This window comes from Hyaena hyaena, unplaced genomic scaffold (genome assembly GCF_003009895.1).
Source record: "Hyaena hyaena isolate Hyena2069 unplaced genomic scaffold, ASM300989v1 scaffold_7, whole genome shotgun sequence".
NCBI classification, from domain to species: Eukaryota; Metazoa; Chordata; class Mammalia; order Carnivora; family Hyaenidae; genus Hyaena; species Hyaena hyaena.
In genome coordinates, this window is record NW_024080639.1 from 4969244 (window position 1) to 4989426 (window position 20183).

Here is a 20183-nt window from a genome sequence, read left to right on the forward strand (position 1 = left end):
TTTTGAAGATAAATGAAAGCACAAAGCCTTTATTGAATCGCAGATTATGAATAATAAGCCCAATGGTAAGCACTGGGGCCAGATGTGCGTAGAAATGCAATTTATAAAATTTTCGAGGCAAACAATCGACATCTTTGAAGAAATCGTCGTGAGCTCAAAAAACAAAAAACAAACTTCCAGGTGTGCCATTCATTCATAGTATTGGTAACTGGTGCCCAGTGATATGACCTCAGGAAATGTCGAGATTTCATAAATCATTTTGTATCAAATCTCTTTTTCTGGTAAATTCCTTAGTGCCTCTGCAGCAGTAACTAGACAAGAGTGGAAAGCTTTCAGGATGAGTCAAACCTCCAGCACCTCACAGGGGTCCACATTTCTTACAACAGAAGGCAATGCTAATCAGAGAAGGAAATAAATGAAAAGGTTATTAAAAACAAATACTGGCTTACCAAACTTCTAACTATATACATCTATGAATATTCCACTAGAAGATGTTTATCTCAATAGCCCTTCACGTTTTATAGCCAGAAACTGTATTTTCAACCATTCAGACTGTGCGGGAGAGAGTGCTGTTTAGTGGGGAGTGCAGTGAGGACTTTGACACTTGTAATAGTAATAAGTCTTCGGAATATTTTAGGATTATGGGACTTTCAAAAGGCTCTTTTTAAAAAATTAAAATTCAGATCTATAAAAACCAGAGAAGGAGCTTACATTTCGGAGATTTCCGTTTAGGGACAAGAAGACACTTGTTATGACAGACAAGTTATGACAGACTGCAACCAAATATAAAAGGTAATCACGAAATGATTTAGGGGAACAGCCATGAACTGCACAGAACCCAAGTTGAAAGGGGAGATAAATTTCAACTCAAAGAATCTGGCCGATAAATAATCTCATTCTCTCTAGAAGGTACAGATGACTAATCCACAAGAGACAGGGACTCAATCAGCTTCACCAGGTCACTGGCTTTGCTATTGCTTCTCCGAGGCCTCTGTCTCCCCTTCCCACCCACCCGACGGTTCCTGCGATGCCTCGCTTGTGAGACGGAGACTTCACAAGCTCTCATTACTACAGCATCTTGAAGGTAAAACAACATTCCTCACAAATTCATCCAGACTGTTTCCTTAGCAGAGACCCGACCTGTAATCAGGCCGCGTGGAAACTGCTGCTTTGACCAGGAGCCAAGGCCATGGAGAACCGCAAAGGCTTACGTTAGAATACAAAAATAAAGATGATGTGCAAATACCAACAAATACTTTTGCTGAAAACACACAAATTAAGAGACTGCCTGTTATTATCTGTTCTTAGTGATATGGCTAACATTTCTCTCAGTAAGTCCTGGACCTTCCTCAAGTTCATAACCACCAAAGGGGAGGCACTATCTCCATCTGTCTGGTTCAGTCTCTTCTATGGTGTTCTCTCCTTCTGGGGACTAGATTACACTTAATAGGGCATACACTGAAGTAGAAAATGTAAAGACCAAATACTTAAAATCAAAAACCCTGCCTAAGAGTAAAACAAACATTAGCAGTGTATTAACTGAAAAACTGCCCTTAGGTAAATATTTAATTCTGGATGTCAAATACATCAGCAGAGTTTATAAGCAATTCCTCTGCTTAATAATTCTGCCAACATCCAATTTATACAGATATTTAGGTCATTATCTTTGATGGGAAAAAAAGTTGCTCAAGGCGTAAAGTTAAAACAGCTCATGAGGGGACGGTAAAGAACAAGGCTTCTGGGTTACGTCCAGTTTTCGAGCCATGCTAGTAACTTCCGCGGTCAACTCGGACTTGTTTCTCAGTTATGTTAAATATCATGCAGTATATTAAGATTTGTGTTTGTAACGTTCATGCCACCCATAAATGTTGTGACAAAACAGAGTCCGAGGTTCAGAAGCTGAGGCAAGATAGAGACGTCACTTCCAAGAGCTGCATTTACACGTTTGTTCCCACTGAGATGCTGCACCACTCTAAATACATTGCTAGATGAATGAGGTCACTGGTGACAATTAGGATAAAGAGTAACTATTAAATATAACTTTCTGCTCAATTAAGTTCAACAGAGCCATTTATGGAATTACTTCCCTCCCAATATACTTGATGAGAATGTTGCTGCTGTCCACTAATCAAAGCCATTTAAAAGGAGCTCAGAGAGCAAGAACTGATGGATGAGGATAAACTCCTCTGATCATTAATTTAGCATTTCAATATTTATCACAGGAAAATTGGGAATGCCTTTTTTTATATGTGACCACTTAATTTTTAAAAAGTTGACTGAGAAGCAACCAACCTGCTATTAACATTCCTAGTTAATGACTGCAACACTGAGAAATCGACAGCATGTAATACTCGAAGGAACCGATCAGTTTCAAACTATACGTCAACACTAAAATAAAATTGGGATGTAACCATGAACCAAAAAAAAAAAAAAAAAACCCTCAGCAAAACTTATCAATAACACCCAATAATGGTGATTTCTAGGGATTTCTACAGAGCAACCTTGGTAACTATTACATCCTGATCAGTGGGGAGGTCTTTGCAATGAACACATTGCACTAAATAGGGCCCCGCAGCTCACCATGGCCATCCTGTCTCCTGGCCGGCCTACAGCTCTGCAAACCCCAAACACGAGTCCATAGGCTAAGACAAACACAACTCACGCTAACCATGACATGAGGGAAGGAACAAGAAAACATACAGACGTACGAGACTTCAAAGGAGAAAGACTATTGGTAATGCTCTCCCTAGCAAACATGTTTTTACCCTGTGAAGACTTTACCCAGGAATATCTGGAGCCAGAGCAAATAACCCAAGTATTAATGACAGGCTCAAAATGCAAGTAAAGGTAAAACACACTCAAAACTGGACCAAAAATAAAAAATAATATGATCAACTGTTGCAGCCCGGAGGGCAACTACATGTAAAAGCAGTAGATCCTGAGAGCAAAGCGAGGTCTGAAAACCACATGCAACATCTCCAAACAAGACGAAGACGCTACAAACCAGACACCTTAGAACTGCAGGGAAAAAAATGCATTTACCTTCATCATCCAAACATAACCATTCAGGTTCTATGCTGACGTGTCCGTGACCCATCAGCACGTCTGAAAACCAGTACCGAAATGTTTATCATAACTTTTCAAGGAGCTCCAACACCGACCAGGCACACATACATGACTGCCCGAGAAATGTCGCCACAGGGATGCAGAATCGGTGAAATCCCACTCTACAAGTACGAGCAAAGGAAGGTTATGACGCATGAGTATGGATGGACCGTAATATTTAAGTGACACATTTCTGATATATTCACAAAGTCTTCATAGAAAGTATTAAAATTCAAAAAAGAAAAAAAGACAGGAGTCAAATACAGAGATGAAATGTACAAAACAAATGAGCAGGCAAACTAAAAGTTCTTGAAAGTATTTTACTTCAGATTGAAAAATGAACAGCTTCCACACTGTTCATTGCAAGATACACAGTATTCACGAATACAATGCTGGTCATTTGAGGATATGTACACACCTCAATTTCTCCTTCATGCTTTTTCTTTTAGAAAGATACTGTTTACCAAAAAGAAACTTCAGCAGTACAGGAAAAACTATTTTCCCAATAAATTTACGAAAACCTAAGATTCCCAATGGAATCAAGATTATCTTCCCGCTACCACCACCTTAATATAATCACATGCTTATTGGAACGCTAATATCTGCACCCTAAGAGTACATTTACTTTCAACAATGAGGGTGATTCTTAAAACAAAACAAAACAAAACAAAACTTCAGTGTGGTAAATGTAACAATGGATCTCTGCAAGTATTAAGTGTCTGAAATAGGCAGCTAATACTGGATTTAATATCATTTTATAAATAATTGTTCCCTTAGCAGTAAACATAAGTCTACACATTCACAATAGTCCTAGAAAATAAATACTGTGATTAAGCACAATATGTTATGACAAACTAGTTGCAAAACACAAAAGCTCAACATCTTGATAAAAATTCTGATCAGAATAAAATGTGACTCTAAAATTCAAAACATTGTCAAAATAACATCACATTTAAAATTTTCCACGATTTACACAAGTATCATGAGTTTCCAGTTGTGGAACACATTTTCCCGTCGTGAATTAAAATACGAACATATTGAAAACTGTCAATTTCAGTGATGACATCAGTTTTGGTCTTACTTTAGCATTATTTTCTTTATAAAAAGTTGCACTAAGTGTCCATTAATGGTCTGATTGGTCTTCAGTATTTCATAAATGTATATAAAAGAAATTCCTAAAAGCCAATAGTACTTTATATATATATATATATATGTATATATATACATATATATATATATATAAGAATCTCATTTCCCAAATGGCTGTAATTAACAGAGCCACACACGCTGATGAAAAACACAAGAGCCTTCACATTGAAAGAAAGCATTTTCAGAAATGTCTCTTACATCCTATTATCGTCAACATTCAAGAGTTTCAGACTCAACATGTGATGGGTAACAGAATTATACATCTCATTTGCGCTCAAAGCTGACCACAACCAAAATTTACAGTATGAATGAAACAAGCCAAGGTTTTAAAAAGTTTTAATTAAAGATAACAATTCCATGGAAGGAGAGGATAAAGAATGGGATGACAAGAAGTATTTGGTCTTAATAAGGCAATACAAAATAGATCCATTATCAAAGACCATTTAATTTTTAAAGATCAACAATACCAAAAGCATAAAGTGGAGTATAAGAAAATAGTTTTTTATAAGTATGATTTAATTAAAGCTGTTTACAGTTATTCTCTCCCACAGTAGTTAAGCATGGATTTAGAAAAGAAGAGGAGACGAGGAAACCAAGCACACGCCACACACAGGGTTAGGAGCCAGCATGCAAAGTCTGTGGGACACGGGCTTTCACGGCAGCAGGAATGGGACTGGACGTGGGAGGCCTTTTTTTTTTTTTTTCCCTATTAGGAAGAAAAACAAAACAAAACGAGACTGCAAAGGAAACAGACACAAAGTCATGTAATTGCCCATTGCCCAAGACGACAGCACTATAGAAAACAGTTGCAAGTTAATTCTTAGAGATGACTAGAGCTTTTTCAGTGTTTACACAAAAGTACATAGTACATTTTTTTCTTCTTTTTGTTCTTTTATCTTTTTTTTTTTTTTTTTTTTTTTTTTTTTAATAAAACGTCATTTGTCCCAACATACATCTTTTTTAGGGAGGAAAAATTTTCACAGCAGGTCAATGGGAATCTAGAGTAAGCGGCTCCAATGCTGAGGAAAACGAATTGAGTAACAGAACTAATCACTTCCCTATATATGGATGTTAAGATGACAATTCNGCAAAGGAAACAGACACAAAGTCATGTAATTGCCCATTGCCCAAGACGACAGCACTATAGAAAACAGTTGCAAGTTAATTCTTAGAGATGACTAGCGCTTTTTCAGTGTTTACACAAAAGTACATAGTACATTTTTTTCTTTTTTTTGTTCTTTTATTTTTTTTTTTTTTTTTTTTTTTTTTTACAAAATAAAACGTCATTTGCCACCATAAACCTTTTCTTTAGGGAGGAAAAATTTCTGCAGCAGGTCACAAGGGTTCTAGAGTAAGTCATTTCAATGCTGAGGAAAACGAATTGAGTAACAGAACTAATCACTTCCCTATATATGGATGTTAAGATGACAATTCAGATTATTTTTCAAACTAATCCTGAGAAAAAATCTGTTTACAATTTAAACAGTAATGTTATGTAAAAAGTATTAACAAATCCACTATTACAAATATCAATTTCCTATATGGTCATCTATATATACACACAATAAAATGGTAAATATATGCAAAAATATTAAAAAAAAAAACGAACATGCACAGATCACTTTCCCCTTTGGAATCTGGACTTCCTATGAGATACCTCTGTCCTCTCTCCCCACCCCGTCCTCTGAAATTGGGTTTTGTTCCTATCACCCCACCCACCCTGAATACTATTCCCTATAACTCTGCATAAAGCCAATGAGAAATATATTTATTTTACATTCAAGCTTTAAATCTTAAAATGACCCTGTTGTAGCATATGACTTATCAAATGAGCAGCCTTTTTTTTTTCCCCCTTTTTTGCTTGCTTTTTGTTTTTGCAGTTGTCAGTCTTCATGATCCATTCCGTGGCGAGCTGGGAAAAAACGCAGTTGCTAAATCAAAGTCTGAACAGTGTAAGGCTCCCGAGTGCCAGGAGTCCCTATCCAACTGTCCTGAGCACGAGACCACTGCACACAGAAGACAGTCCATTGCACAACGCCGACTATCTACAAAGGTCTGAGAGGGGGGCATCCCTCTTGTGTTTCCTCTTTTTGCCATGGTAATACTGATTATTTGATTTGCCTTGATGCGGTTTGTTTGTCATCAAGGAACCATGGCTTGTTTGAGTTGTACCTTGGAAGCCTTTGCTGGAAGAACGGAAGAGCCGTGCTGATCCATGCTGCAGAGAAAAAGAGCGGTCAAAGACACATCAGTACTGTGAATTCAGTGGGGCACTCACTAAGACCCGACTCAGGGAGCTTTCACACGAGGAATATGCCGGGTCAGCTAACAGGCACAAAACAATGTTTCAGGGGCTCACTCTCCTGAGCTCTAAAACTTTTATATTTTTTTTTTGAATGGAAATATCGGAAAACACAGACCATTGCCTTCCCTGCCTCACCCTCTTCAGAGTTTACAGAATGTAAAACTTTTCTCAAGGAACCTATCAATCAATACACCACATAATAAATGGCATCACGGAAAGCTCTTAGACACAAAGGTGTGCTGCTAGGTCAGGGGTCACACGGTTTCCTGATCGTGGTCAGGTCACAGTCATCTTACATCCTGCTATCGCCTGCCACTTTATTGCTGTTTCTAAGCAGATCTGTGTTTGGTGCACATGACCAAGGCTGTATAGGTAAAGTGGATCCTGGGAGTCATGTCAGACATGAGGTGACCAACATAACAGTGCATCTCTATCTACTGCCAAGGGGCCTTCCCGGGTCCCCACTGTACTGAGAGAGGGTGAGATGGCCTTAGGTCAGAGCTCAGTATGAAATGGCTTCTTTCCTCATTCTGATTTATTGCTCATGATTAATAAAATTTTAGACAACCACAAAACTGAAAATAGAGTATTCTCTGTGGCCTAAGTCAAAGCTGATGCTCACTGACGGACCACGGCTGACCCACTGTCTGATCATTTCAACACAAGCAACCAGGTACTGAATATTAAAATATAAAAAAGGTAGGGGCGCCTGGGTGGTTCAGTCGGTTGGGCGTCCAACTTTGGCTCAGGTCATGATTCCATGGTCCGTGGGTTTGAGTCCTGCGTCGGGCTCTGTGCTGATAGCTCAGAAACTGGAGCCTGCTTCAAATTCGGTGTCTTCCTCTCTCTCTGCCCTTCCCCTGCTTGCGCTATATCTCTCTCTCAAAAATAAATAAACATTTAAAAAATTCTTTTTAAATATAAAAAAGGTAAACATTAAAAATATAATAAAGAAAATATAAGAGGATCTATTACTCCCAGATATGCACAACACTGCCATGAGGTCATGCAAAAGCTTTGTGTGGGCTTACTTCAAGTACAACTGAATCTTTTTAAAGCTCGATGCAATTGTTTAAATGCTGAATCTGTAATAAGGTGGGATGGCTGGGACATCTTATAAGGACCAGTCATTAAACGCCCACAAAGGCTTCCATTGTAGGGGTGTCTCGTAATGATCTTCAGGACACCCTGTTACAGGAAGCATTGTGCTTTGGAACCTCTTAGAACAAAATAGGCTTGTTCTTCAAACCTAGAGTTTTCTTCAAACTCACAATGTGTACATATATTCACGCTTGAGAGACTCTAAATCGTCTGTACTGAATGCAGACAATTAACAACACAAATTCCACACACCTGAGATTTGTTGGTGCTGTTGGAGGTGTTACTGGTCTGCGTGCTCTGCATTTTCCCAGCCGCCGGGGAGGATTCCAAGGACACATCCTGTGACCCTACTCGGTTCCCAGTGGATGGACGGCAGAGCAGCTGCTTCGGGGTTTTGCACGGTGTCGCGTCGGAATCCTAACGTAAGTCATATGAGTTATTATGCGATATATTAATAATTCAGATATTCAACATGAAGGAAAACTTCAATTAAGTACTCTTTCGGACTAAATTTAACCCTCTGGGAGGTAAGGGAAGCACCCTAACAAATGGACAAAATTAACTGCTTGTGTTTTTCTCCATGAAGTTCCCTCCAAACACCTGAAGCGGCTTATTTTATCAGAGGGTTTCTGTTCATTGTTAAATCTAGTGCCCAGGCCTCACCTTGTTAATCGGCCTACAAGGGGCTCACAGGAGTCCAAGTTTATCTGCACTTCCACTGACAGGAAATGAACCTCATGCTACAGTGCAAAGAGCAAGGCAAAGATAAGGTCCCAGGTCCCGGACTGCATGTCTTCAACCAAATATAAAACGACTGGTTCAAAAGGCTCAATTTCTGCACGTCTGTGATAAATAATCAGTGAGCGCGCCAGTGGCTAAGAACTTCCCAGAGACGATGGGCTTAGCCCCTTCCGGTCCCAGGCTGCCTGGGCCAAGACAGTGCTACTTCTCTGCCCAGGTCTACCCTTCACCTTCACACTCTTAGTCCCTAAAGCGCCCTCTTGAGGCTGTCTCTATGTCCGCCCCACTGTGTCTGTGACCTCTGGCTCAGCTCTGTCCTCCAGAACTCTCCTCTAGGAATGAAAGAGGCACACTACGGGTAGACTGTGGGTATGAGGATTCGTGATTTCATTACAATCTGTGGTCATCGCCAACAACAGAAAATGATGTCCCTTCCACAGTCAGATTGCTCTACATGTCACAGACTTAATGAGTCAAAATTCAAATAATGGGTAAGCCCACTGCATATCTCAAGGAAGTACACTCAAAATTAACCCTGATGAGGAACAGTAACTGCAGGTATAACTGTAGGTTAGTCAGAAAGCACGGGCTGCCAGGAGATTTGGGGCAGGGAGGGATGGTCAGAGGTGGCTGACAGGTTTCTTTCTGGAGCGATGGCAATATACTGGACTTAGATAGTGGCAATGGCTGCACAACACCAAATAGGCTGAAAACTATTAAACCGTGTATTTTAAAATAGTAATACTACTTTATGTTATGCGAATTATACCTCAATTTTAAAAAATCCAATCAAGAAGCTCAAAAATATTATTGAGTAGAAGAAGCCTTACACAAAGGAGTACATACTATAATGATTCCAGTTATGTGAAATTCTGGAACAGGCCAGACGAATCTGTGGTATTAGAAAATCGTAAGAACGGTTACCTCTGGGATGGAATTCGGGACTGGCTGGAAAGCACCAGGAAACACCTCTCCGGGATGATGGCAATAGTCTGTATCTTGTTATAGTCAGGGTCACACATGTGTACACAGTGTTAACGTTCACTGATGCACAATTAAGATTTCTTTGTATGTCAATTTTATATCAAAAGAAAAAAAACGAACCAAATACTGAGTGCTAGCTAGTGATGAATACACTAGAGTACTTCAGGGGAAGTGCATCGATGCCTGTAATTTACTTTGAAATCTATCAAAGGACAAGATGAATTAGTGGACAAAGGAACAGATGGACGGCTACCTATGGGATAAGCAAGTCACACGCTAATGGCGATGTATATGGATGTTCACTAAAATTCTTTCACTTTTGCTGTATACTTGAAAATCTTAATCCGGGGCGCCTGGGTGGCTCGGTCGGTTAAGCGTCTGACTTCAGCTTGGGTCATGATCTCACGGTTTGTGGGTTTGAGCCCTGCATCGGGCTCTGTACTGACAGCTCAGAGCCTGGAGCCTGCTTCGGATTCTGTGACTCCCTCTTTCTCTGTCCCTCCCCTGCTCATGTGCTCGATCTCTCTCTCTCTCTCTCTCAAAAATAAACACTTAAAAAACTTAAAAAAAAAAAAAGAAAAAGAAAAAGAAAATCCTAATCCAGTGTTGGGACATGTACAATCTGTAAAGTTATTAAAATTTCCAAGTAACAGATAAGAAAAGAAATTAAGCTTATTAGCCCCCTAGATGGTTACCCCCCCACCAGAACTCCTAAGCATCTAGGCTCAGAAAAGCCATGTCCTCATACTTACGACGTCACTAGAGCTGGACTGTGTGGCAGAAGAGGAAGACACTGGACCTGATGAAGAGTTTGAAGAGTGTTTACTAAGAGATTCTGAAGTCTTACTTCTGCATTTTCCAAGGGCTTCATTTTCTTCAGATAGATTATTATTACATTTATCTAACTGCTGAGTATCTACTATCAAGGTAACACCATTTCCTGAAAGAGTGGCAAAAGATTGGAAAACGTTTCTTCTCATCATACACACACAACACAGAAAAGCCACTAATGCTCGGTCAGTCAATCAATGAAAAACTCTTACCATTGCAGGAAGGCTCAGGCCTATTCTGCAAGCCCCACTGCTTTGATATCCAGTCTCTGTACGTGGCAACTTCGTCCGTTACTCTAATGATTCTACCTAATATGCTGCATGTGTTTAAAGAAAAAAGAGGAGGTACGTTAGTTTGGAGATTTGAAGCCACAACCAATTTTGACCCTAAGGGCTGACTTCAGGTAAGCCTTTACCTCTCCGTTTCGTTGTTGGGATAGTATTTGGCTATTGGTGATACAGCATGACTTAAAACAACATAGGCATAATCAAAGGCCTGTTTCACTTGCATGGCCCCATATGAACTCCTTCCAACATCATTACCTTTAAAAGAAACATACACAGAAGATAGTAAGTGTGACCGTTGCTTAATAAGAACTAAATGCTCACGGGCCCTCTTCCGGAAGAGCAAAGGCAACTGCTTTCCTGCTACAGTTGCACCTACAATCTGGGCAGGGCGGGCGGTCATCCCCACAGCTCCCCAGGCTCTGGACCTGTGTACCATGCAGTAAGGACATTATGGCATAGAAACTGCCCGAATGTATTCTGGCCCCACAGGGACCATCCCACATACAGTCATGCAAACAGAGGAGTTAACTGCCTGCTCTCTCCTAAGAGTGAAAGCAAGCTAAATGAGACATCGCTATCTTTTGTTTCTATTAGCTATCTAAGCATCTCCAGCACTAAATTACAAGCGCCTGAAGAACAAGGACCATCTTGCTGACAATCTTTGTGTCTTTTATGTAGAGAAGCCTCCCAATAAACATTTCCTCAATGAATGAACACGAAGAGCTACTGTTTATGACATGGCACAATAGGCCAGAGAAGGGTCCCTAGGTGACTACTCTCTTAACTCCCTTTCCTTGATCATTTTCAAAGTTAACACAGTGAAGCAAATGACTGAAAGCATCTCCACTGAAGTCTGGTCATGTAGAATCTAAATATTTTACAATTACAGCAAGAAAAAATATTGCCCAGAAAAACTAGGATACAAGCAAACAAACACAACCCATGACAGCAAGGAAGGAACATGCTATGCCCTTCAAGCCCCCGTGAAGCTGGAATAGGCACAGGGAGACTGTGCAAAATTCCAAGAGGAAAGAAGGGGCCCCAAAGGAAAGCTGTCTCTTTCACTCATCATTTCTGAGCTGTATTACCATGCGCACTGCCTCTTAGGGCTTCAGGAGCTTTGCTTCAAGCCCTGACTCACAAGGGGCTGGAATCAGGGTCAGTGAGGTCACGACAAAGCAGAAAGACGGCCTGTAAACTGGAGATGTACACAAGCCACCCAACAGCTAATACCTATACTCCTTTGTCTCTCAGGGTCAAGTGGCCTCTACTCCCAACTCACTGGGAGTACGTGGTGTGTTTTTCTGCCGTGTGTGTTGTGTTTTCATGTTTTCTTACAAGATGTTTTGAGGAAAAATAATAAGTACCATTAGAAGTTAATCTTTTATTTTCATCTAAAGAGACTGTGGAAGGGCGCGTGGGTGGCTCAGTGGGTTAAGAGTCCGACTCTGGCTCAGGTCATGATCTCACTGCTTGTGAGTTCAAGCCCCCCGTCGGGCTCTGTGCTGACAGCTCAGAAACTGGAACCTGCTTCAGATTCTGTGTCTCCCTCTCTCTGGCTGCCCCTTCCCCACTTGCACTGTCTCTGTCTCTCAAAAATGAATAAATGTAAAAAAAAATTAAAAATAAATAAATAGAATTGTGGGGATTTTTTAAAGATTTTATTTAAGTAATCCCTATACCCGACATGGGGCTCAAACTCCTGACCCCAACATCGAGTTGCACGCTCCACCGACTGAGCCAGCCAGGTGCCCCTCCTCTAAAGAGAGTTTAAAGTAAAGCACCAACAATGCCCTTTCTTTGAATGCCCACAAATTTACCTAATTTCAATACCTGGTTGTAAAGGATCTTCAATATAAAGCATCGATGGCCTGTAGCCATCGAGCATATTTTTCTGTACTTCATCTTTGGCCACATACGAACCACCATCCTTTATCCGGATGCCAGTCTTTAAATAATTGAAGTGTCGTCCATATAATTCAAAAAATTCTATTAAAAGAACACCATAGTTTGTATTGGGGATGCAAGCATCTTCCCTGGGATGTAACTAAAACCAGGAAAAAAAAAAAAAAAAAGAAATTATATTGGATTTTCTGTCAATCACCAAGGTGGGGAAAATAAGTGACATCTTCACTTCTATAAGACAATACTCGTGGCATTTTGGCGAGGCTAGCAGCCAACAGGGAAATGGGGTAACAGAGGGCTGTCCTGCTGCTCCAGACCACACTGAAGCCCCACTGGTACAGAACTGGTGGGGATGATTTATTTACAAAATTCAAGGCCGAATTTCACAGCTGTCCCAGGATGCTAATGAGGCTGGGTTGGCCCAAGGCGGCAGGGAATCGTTCTGACTCACTGACTCACTGTCAGCAACACTCGCCTCATAAACTCATTCACAGACAACGGTAAGGCTTCTAACTCATTCCACCCAGATAGCGGATCTCTATTCCAGCCCAACTTCCAAGAGTCGCTGCTTAGAAGATACTATTTTTGGCATTTATACTACTATTTACACTTATGAAAACCATGCCATACCTATGCATGTTAAAATTTGAATGAAAATCCTTAAAACCACTAGAACGTATGGGGTTAAAAATAAACCAAAAGTTCTTTCCTAGGGTTTAAAAATACTTGTTTGTTAAATTATAAAAAGTCCCACTTTAAAGCGAAAAGACGTAAGTAATTAAGGGAAGCATTCCAATTAGAGCCTGATTTAAAATTTTTTCCAAAATGATTCCCCGATGGATTTTTAAATTTTATCTTAGTGTACACTAGGCATGGTATAATCATATAACTTACCTGAAGGAAACTGACTGCCATTAAAAAGAGACTATAAGAACCAATTCCACCTGTAAATACTTCATTAAGGTCCCTCTGTAATAAGAATTGCTTCAATACTAAAACCAAGTATGGTAATACAGGATATTTCTGAAAAAGAAAGTTATATTTTCAGTGAATTCCTTTATCAGTAATAGCACTAAGCATCAACAAGGAGCATAAACTGGTCCTTACATTATAAACTTTAGTGCAGATATCCAACACAGTTTCCTATTTGAAGAGCTTATAAAAAGTAAGCTGTAAATAATTAAGGATTTTCTCCTCACAACTAGAGATCTAAACACGTAGCTGTAAATGATGGCATCCAAGCACTCACCATGGGACAGAAACACTAGCAGTATATATTTGATGACATTCATTTATGGCCATTACCATATGATACTCCCTTGTGAACACGTAACATTAATAGTACTGGACAAAGTCTCAACTTGTAAAGTACTAGATCAGTGGGATTTTAAAGAATCACTTTTCCTGGGTGGCCCTCCACCAAACAGACCAGGGTCCTTAAGATGACTATGCACAGCCCCAGAGCAGGGGCCCAAGGGGTCCTGCGTGCCGTCTTCCACATGGGCAGGTGGCCACACACAGAACGCACCTTCTACGCGGGCAGGTGACCACACATAGAACGCACCTTCCACACTTTACAGAGACGATAAGGACACCTGAGCTGGCAAACATGACCAGGGTGAGTCCGTCTTTCATTCATGCACACGCTCATTAAGTGCTTTCCACAAGCCAGGCCTTAGGTTAAGACGCTGAGGGGAATACAGCAAGCAGGCCCAAATATCTAGAAAAAGGTCTTAACAGCCATTACCTAGGAGTGGTAGAATTACTAGTGATTTCTAAGTTTGTTCTTGACACTCTGAATGAACACATACTGCTTCCAGAAGAAAAAAGTCTGTACTTTTGCAAATCATGTCAAAGTAAGCAAGCATGAGAAATAACAAATCTACGGAGAAATCATCATTTTTAAACACTATGGTTGAAGTCATAAAGAGACAGTCCCTTTAAAGAACAACCAAGCAAATTTCCAACAGAATTTGATCTGCATATATCCTCTGACTGTGAAATTCGACTTTCAGAATCTTCCTACAAACATTTTACAAATGTAAAGAAAGATGCAGGTATGGAAGGATGTTCAAGCACTTTCTGCAATGGCAAAAAAACAAACAAACCAAAAACCCAGAAACATCACTAGGGGAATGCTACACAAAGCATGACATGTGCTGACAAAGGATTATTATGTCGTCAAGGAAAAGAATGAAGGAAACCTGTCTGTGCTGATACATTAAGTATAAGACAATGTGTACACAGTACACTATTTCTTTTGTTAAAAATTTCAAGAAGATAAACAACCAAAAGAGAAAGGGTGATGATCAGGGCGCCTGGGTGGCTCAGTTGGTTAAGTGTCCTACTTCAGCTCATGTCATGATCTCATGGTTTGTGAGTTTGAGTCCTGCGTCGGGCTCTGTGCTGACAGCTTGGAGCCTGGAGCTGCTTCAGATTCTGTGTCTCCCTCTCTCTCTCTGCCCCTCCCCTGATCATATGCGAGTGCACATGTATTTTTTTAATAAACATTTTAAAAAGTTCTTCTAAAAAAGGTTGATGATGGCAAATCCCATGAAACTGATCTAAGCACATGAGGTATAAGGCGACTTGCCTTTTGTTTTCCTTTGATAGTGATAAACTCTCCATCACACACATTATTCTCAATTTTTAAAAAAAGGTTTCTTTTCTGGGAAAAAGAAAATTTACATACACCCAACACCTCCAAAAAGAGTGGAATTATGGACAGTATTTTTCTTTTTCTGTTTTTCTATACTCTGCACATTTATATGAGAATATAGTATTTACAACACAATAAAGTAGTTAAATTTTTTTTTTACATGAAAAGAAAAAGGTGAATTTGTAGAGTTGATAAAAGTATTGTGACTGGACAGAAAAGATATTCTACATAAACCAAAGCAGTTAACATTTTTAGCTTCATGAGAAAAAGGCTGCCGTGTCTAAGCATGTGAATGCTCTGAAAGTGTTGACAATTTCTTACCCACCTTGTCAGAACACGGAACAAATGAAAACAGACATTCTATCAGTTCAAGACAAAGTAAGGAAACCTGTGGAAACTACCTTATAGGTGACATGGGGGCCTGGGGAGGTGCCTCACCTAAACTCTTAAGAGATTAAAGCAGGTGACAAGAATCAACTGTTCAGCGTGATTTCAGCCCTTATCTCCCTAAAAGGAAGGACCTAGAGCAGAGAAGTTCTTCCAAAAGCTTTCCCAACTCTTAACCTTAAGTCACATTACAGATTCTTACAAGCAGATTTAAGGAGAGTAAAACCATTCCACAGAAAAGCATCTGTCAGCAATACACACATAAATATAGTTTAGTGAAGTATATCAAAATACCACAACACAATCGCAAAGCAAAACTCCATTTCTAGTAGTTTCACTGTATAAACACTATGAATTCTCTGACCTTAGTAAAATCTTTGATGAGGTCAGCTGCTCGCACGCCATTCTGTACATTAAAGCTAATATCAACTTTCACTTCAGTGAAAGAATCTGTTAATTTAATAATAGGTACCTAAAAAGAGAAAAAAGGCAAAATTAAAATATGTGGACAAAGTTAAATAACACACCAGGGGATGGGAAAGGTTACTAAACTCGAGGCCTTGGCCTCCTCATAAGGAAAGAAAAACTCTAGTGTTCTGATTACTACGGACTTCTAGATATTTCACGTATTTAGCATGGAGCCTCATGCTGTGTATATTATCATTTCTATTGGTTGAGAATTTTGAAATCAGGTAACAAAAACCTTTCTCAACATTTTGTACTCTGGACAACAGTTTCCAACTCAGTCATTGTGATTAATGTTGGGTGTATCAGCAAATTGTTCTAATAAGAAATCTGCTCTATTAAGTCTGTTAATTATTGGTATTATTGGTCAGTTTTGCAAATAGCTCATAAAACAACATACCAAGAGAAGTTAAAACACGAAAATTATCCTCAAATAAAAAATGACTGGGTGGTTTATAGGAGATATTAGAAATTCTCAAAAAAAAAAAAAAAAGGCTGGGTGGCTCAGTCGATTAAGTTTTCAACTCTTGGTTTTGGCTCAGGTCATGTCCTGCGGTCATGGGAAAGCTCCATGTTGGGTTCCATGCTGAGCTTGGAGCCTGCTTGGGATTCTGTCTCTCTCCTTCTCTCTCTGCCCCTCCCCCTCTCAAAATAAACAAACATTTAAAACATTTTTTTGTAAAAAAAAAAAAAGTCTATTTGCACCATGTATTAGAAAACTCAGGCCAGCAAACTATGTGCAGAACTGGGTTTTTCAAATTAATAGCTTTTTATAAGAAATAGTATGAGTTGTTTTGTTTTAAGAAAACTTAATATACAAAACTCCAAACCTCTCAAATAGATAAATTTATTTCTATAAAGAGCATCTAAGAAAGTTCTTTAATGGCCATTCTAGATAGAGTTAAAATATCAAGTTGCTTGACTCACAAAATTTCAATTATGGCTGACCTTTGAGCAACACAGATTTAAACTTTGTGGCTCCACTTTTACACAATTTTATACAATACTATATCTTCCTTATGATTTTCTTAACATTTTCTTTCCTCTAGCTTACTTTACTGTAAGAACATTATATACTACTTAATACATGTAACACACAAAATATGTGCTAATCACTGTTATGTTATCAGTAACCCAGTCAACAGAAAGCTCTCAGTAGTTAAGTTTTTGGGGAGTCCAAAGTTACATGTGGATTTTTACCCATGTGGGGGTTGGGGCCCCTAACCCCCATGTTGTTTAAGGGCCAGCTTGTATGAAGAATTTTTTAAGGACACAAAGTAAGAGAGAAGAGTAACCTCTTCTGTGTAACTATAAACTGCTTAATAGATATCCGTATTTTTGTTTACGCTTCTTTATATTTAAAAACTCCACAGTATTATGTATGATAAAATGGAGCAGTATATTTTAAAGAAACATGTAACCCACAACAAGTTCATTTCTTTCACATAATGTAGTGTGATCATTAAAACCAAAGAATCATTCACTGAGAGCCCAACTATGCTCTCCAAAATTAAATTTTAACTTTGGAAGTTTCATGAGTAAGTAACTAGAGATTTTAAGATGAAATGCTGGAAGAACTTACAGTTGCTTTGTCCAGAACTTTCACCGAATCTTCATCTGCAACTTTATGTTTCCGAAGAGCTTCTTCTAGGGTCCAGAGGGGAAGGTTCTCCCACTTCCCAAATACCACAAGATCAATGTCACTGAACACAGAACACACACACGAAAGTTGTTTGAAGAAGAAACTGTACTTGTTTTCACTTGCATTCAGGCTTACAGACTTCAAAGTGCAACTAAAGCCTATTTCTCACACTGCCCAATAAGACTAAATGTGCTGTTGGTAGTTTTTTAGAGCAGAAGTGGAGGCTGGGAACTTTAACAACCTCCTCTTCCTTGTCATTTCACACAAGTCAGGCCTCAGGAAACGGTGATTTTGAAAGAAGTTAAAACCTCAAAAAATACCAGTGAATGTTTCCTGTTCATAAAGGTTTCTGGGACTAAAAAACATATGATGTTGTTACGTGGATGAGACGAACTAATTAATTAACTCTGATTTAGATTATTAAGTGTAAAAAGCAAGTTGCAAATGGTTTATCTAGAATGTTACCACCTGTGTAACAAAGGAAGAAAGTACACACACACTTCCTATTCTAGGTATAAAATGTTCCTGCAAGGATGTGTGAGAAACTGGTACCTGGGGCTCCTCCAAGCAGCAGGGGACAGAGGTGGGATCCACATTTATCACTTGTAATTTTTTGTGTCCTTTTCAGTCTGAACTATGTGAATATATTACCTATTCCTAAAATTCAATTAAATTTTTTAGAGTGACACAGGGTTTTGCTCAAAGTCAGAATCTAAATAAGGAAAAATATTCATGAACTCAAAGTTGAATATTTTATGGTTTCCACAGGCCTACCTACGATAGCAATGGGCAGAATAGAAATTGCCAGGATCCATCCACATCAACACGTTTATTTTAAATTTGGGTAAAGTAGATCAAATTAAGCTCAAATCCAAAATCATGATGGATGCGTAGTTAAAATCATACTGTACTGCACACTCAAAAATTTGTTAGGGGGTTAAATCTCACATTAAGCGTTCTTACCATAATAAAACCAAAAACAAATACATGATGAAATTTCAGTTTGTACAAGACAGGTATTCACGCCTTGGGGAAGCCTTATCATCCCCAAAAGGTCCTGCCCTGCCCCAGGCTGTAGGGCCATGACTGCCGTCACTGAAGAAGACGAACATTAATAAGGGGCCTTCCTCAGACAAGAGTCTGTACCCTGAAGCTCCGCGTCAGGATGCGAGAACAAATCTAATAGTAGGAGTTCTTAATAAGAAATGACAGACTTGCCATTCCAAAGTGAATGCGGCTCTACAGTATAATCAGGTGTTTTGCTATAATATTGCATCAGCTTCTGTGTTGGTGGGTTAAGTTATGGAAGTGAACAGTTCTCTGCAGGCAGGGCAACTGTTAACTGATTCCACTGCTACATGTTCCCTTTACATCTATCTGAGATGACACAGATACCAGTTTGAGAAGATCATCTGAAGTGAAGTTCTACCCCCAAGGTAATTCAAATAAAATACATATAAAGTAAATTTTCATTCTGTAAATCTGTTTTGTTCTTCCTCGTCCACATTCAACAGCCAAAACGAATACACTCTAGAAAAGGGCACAATCTCCTGAAAGCTTCAAAAATGTACTAACCTAGTAGGTAAATACAGGCCAGTTTTAAAACTTCCAAATATCTGGACCTGAAACAGAAAAATTACATTAAGGCATTTATCAGATGAAAAGCCACCATACTTTAAAGAAATGACGGTTTTTTGCTACCCTCTATTGGTATTTTTTGGTACTACAAGGGCACTTTTTAATAACACCATGCTTTCATGAAGTGGGAATACTCCATCTCCTAGGCAGACGTTAGGAACGTAGTTTAAACTTGTAAAGTTAAAAGAACAAATGCACAGACTGAAATAGAAAACGCTCAACAGTAATATCCAAGTCACTCGTTTTCCCTTATAATCTAGAGACATGTTCCATGAATCCTGAACTTTGACTCCCTAAGCAGGATGCTCCTCATGGGTTACTGAGTTAGGGTCAGGCTACTTCTTTAGCTGCAGGCTGGCGCCACGCAGAACACCAGGCAGTGTCATACCAACATGATGTTGTGGCATAAAACCAGACACATCCTGTCTCAACCTTGGAGAACAGTGGAAGACTCAATGTAGTAGGCGAGCAATTGCAATAAAGGATGAATGGTGAAAAAGCTCAGCCTCTGGGGGGAGATGCACCCGGGAACCTAATCACAGCTACGTGTTTCTCATCTGTAAACAAAAACATGGTTAAAACACCCCACCTCCAAAGAAGGAGGATTCATGTAAATCAGGTTTCTCAGACCTCAGCATAGACTAACATGCAGGGCAGATAACTTCACGAGGGGCTGTTCTGTACATTGGTTAGTATCAGCCTCGGCCTCTACTCACTAGATGCAAGAGCACCTCACCAGTAAATGATAATCAAAATGTCTCCAACATCACCAAGTGACCCCTGGGTGGCAAACTCACCGCCCAGCTGAGAGCTACTGATTTGGATCACATAGGAGAATCAATGTGACCACACAGTAGCTGCTCAATAAAAGATTAGTGTCCTCCCCTCTTCCCTTTAGCTACAGTATCTCATTTAAAGCTTTTCTGTTTTGCAAACTGGACAAAAGAAACTTCCCTGGCTTCCCTTTTACCATCCCATGACAAA

General features: G+C 39.5%; 1 protein-coding gene across 3 annotated transcripts in view; it reads right to left on the reverse strand.

Moving 5' to 3' along the window:
• Positions 1–20183, reverse strand: part of TENT4B (terminal nucleotidyltransferase 4B) — a 73177-nt gene continuing 52994 nt past the window's right edge. The window contains exons 3-14 of one of the 3 annotated variants that reach the window (XR_005530145.1): positions 19137–19183; positions 17502–17622; positions 15819–15926; positions 13303–13431; positions 12337–12550; positions 10632–10758; positions 10429–10532; positions 10138–10325; positions 7913–8077; positions 6427–6472; positions 3043–3227; positions 1–395 (exon numbers count right to left, since the gene is read on the reverse strand). Coding sequence is in view for 2 of the 3 variants with exons in the window: in XM_039241718.1 (XP_039097649.1) it covers positions 6296–6472; positions 7913–8077; positions 10138–10325; positions 10429–10532; positions 10632–10758; positions 12337–12550; positions 13303–13431; positions 15819–15926; positions 17502–17622; positions 19137–19183 (1380 nt within the window). In the remaining variant the exon portion in view is untranslated. Of the gene's footprint in view, positions 396–3042; positions 3228–5916; positions 6473–7912; positions 8078–10137; positions 10326–10428; positions 10533–10631; positions 10759–12336; positions 12551–13302; positions 13432–15818; positions 15927–17501; positions 17623–19136; positions 19184–20183 lie in introns of those variants that run through there. The other 2 variants (XM_039241729.1, XM_039241718.1) reach the window with 2 other exon arrangements.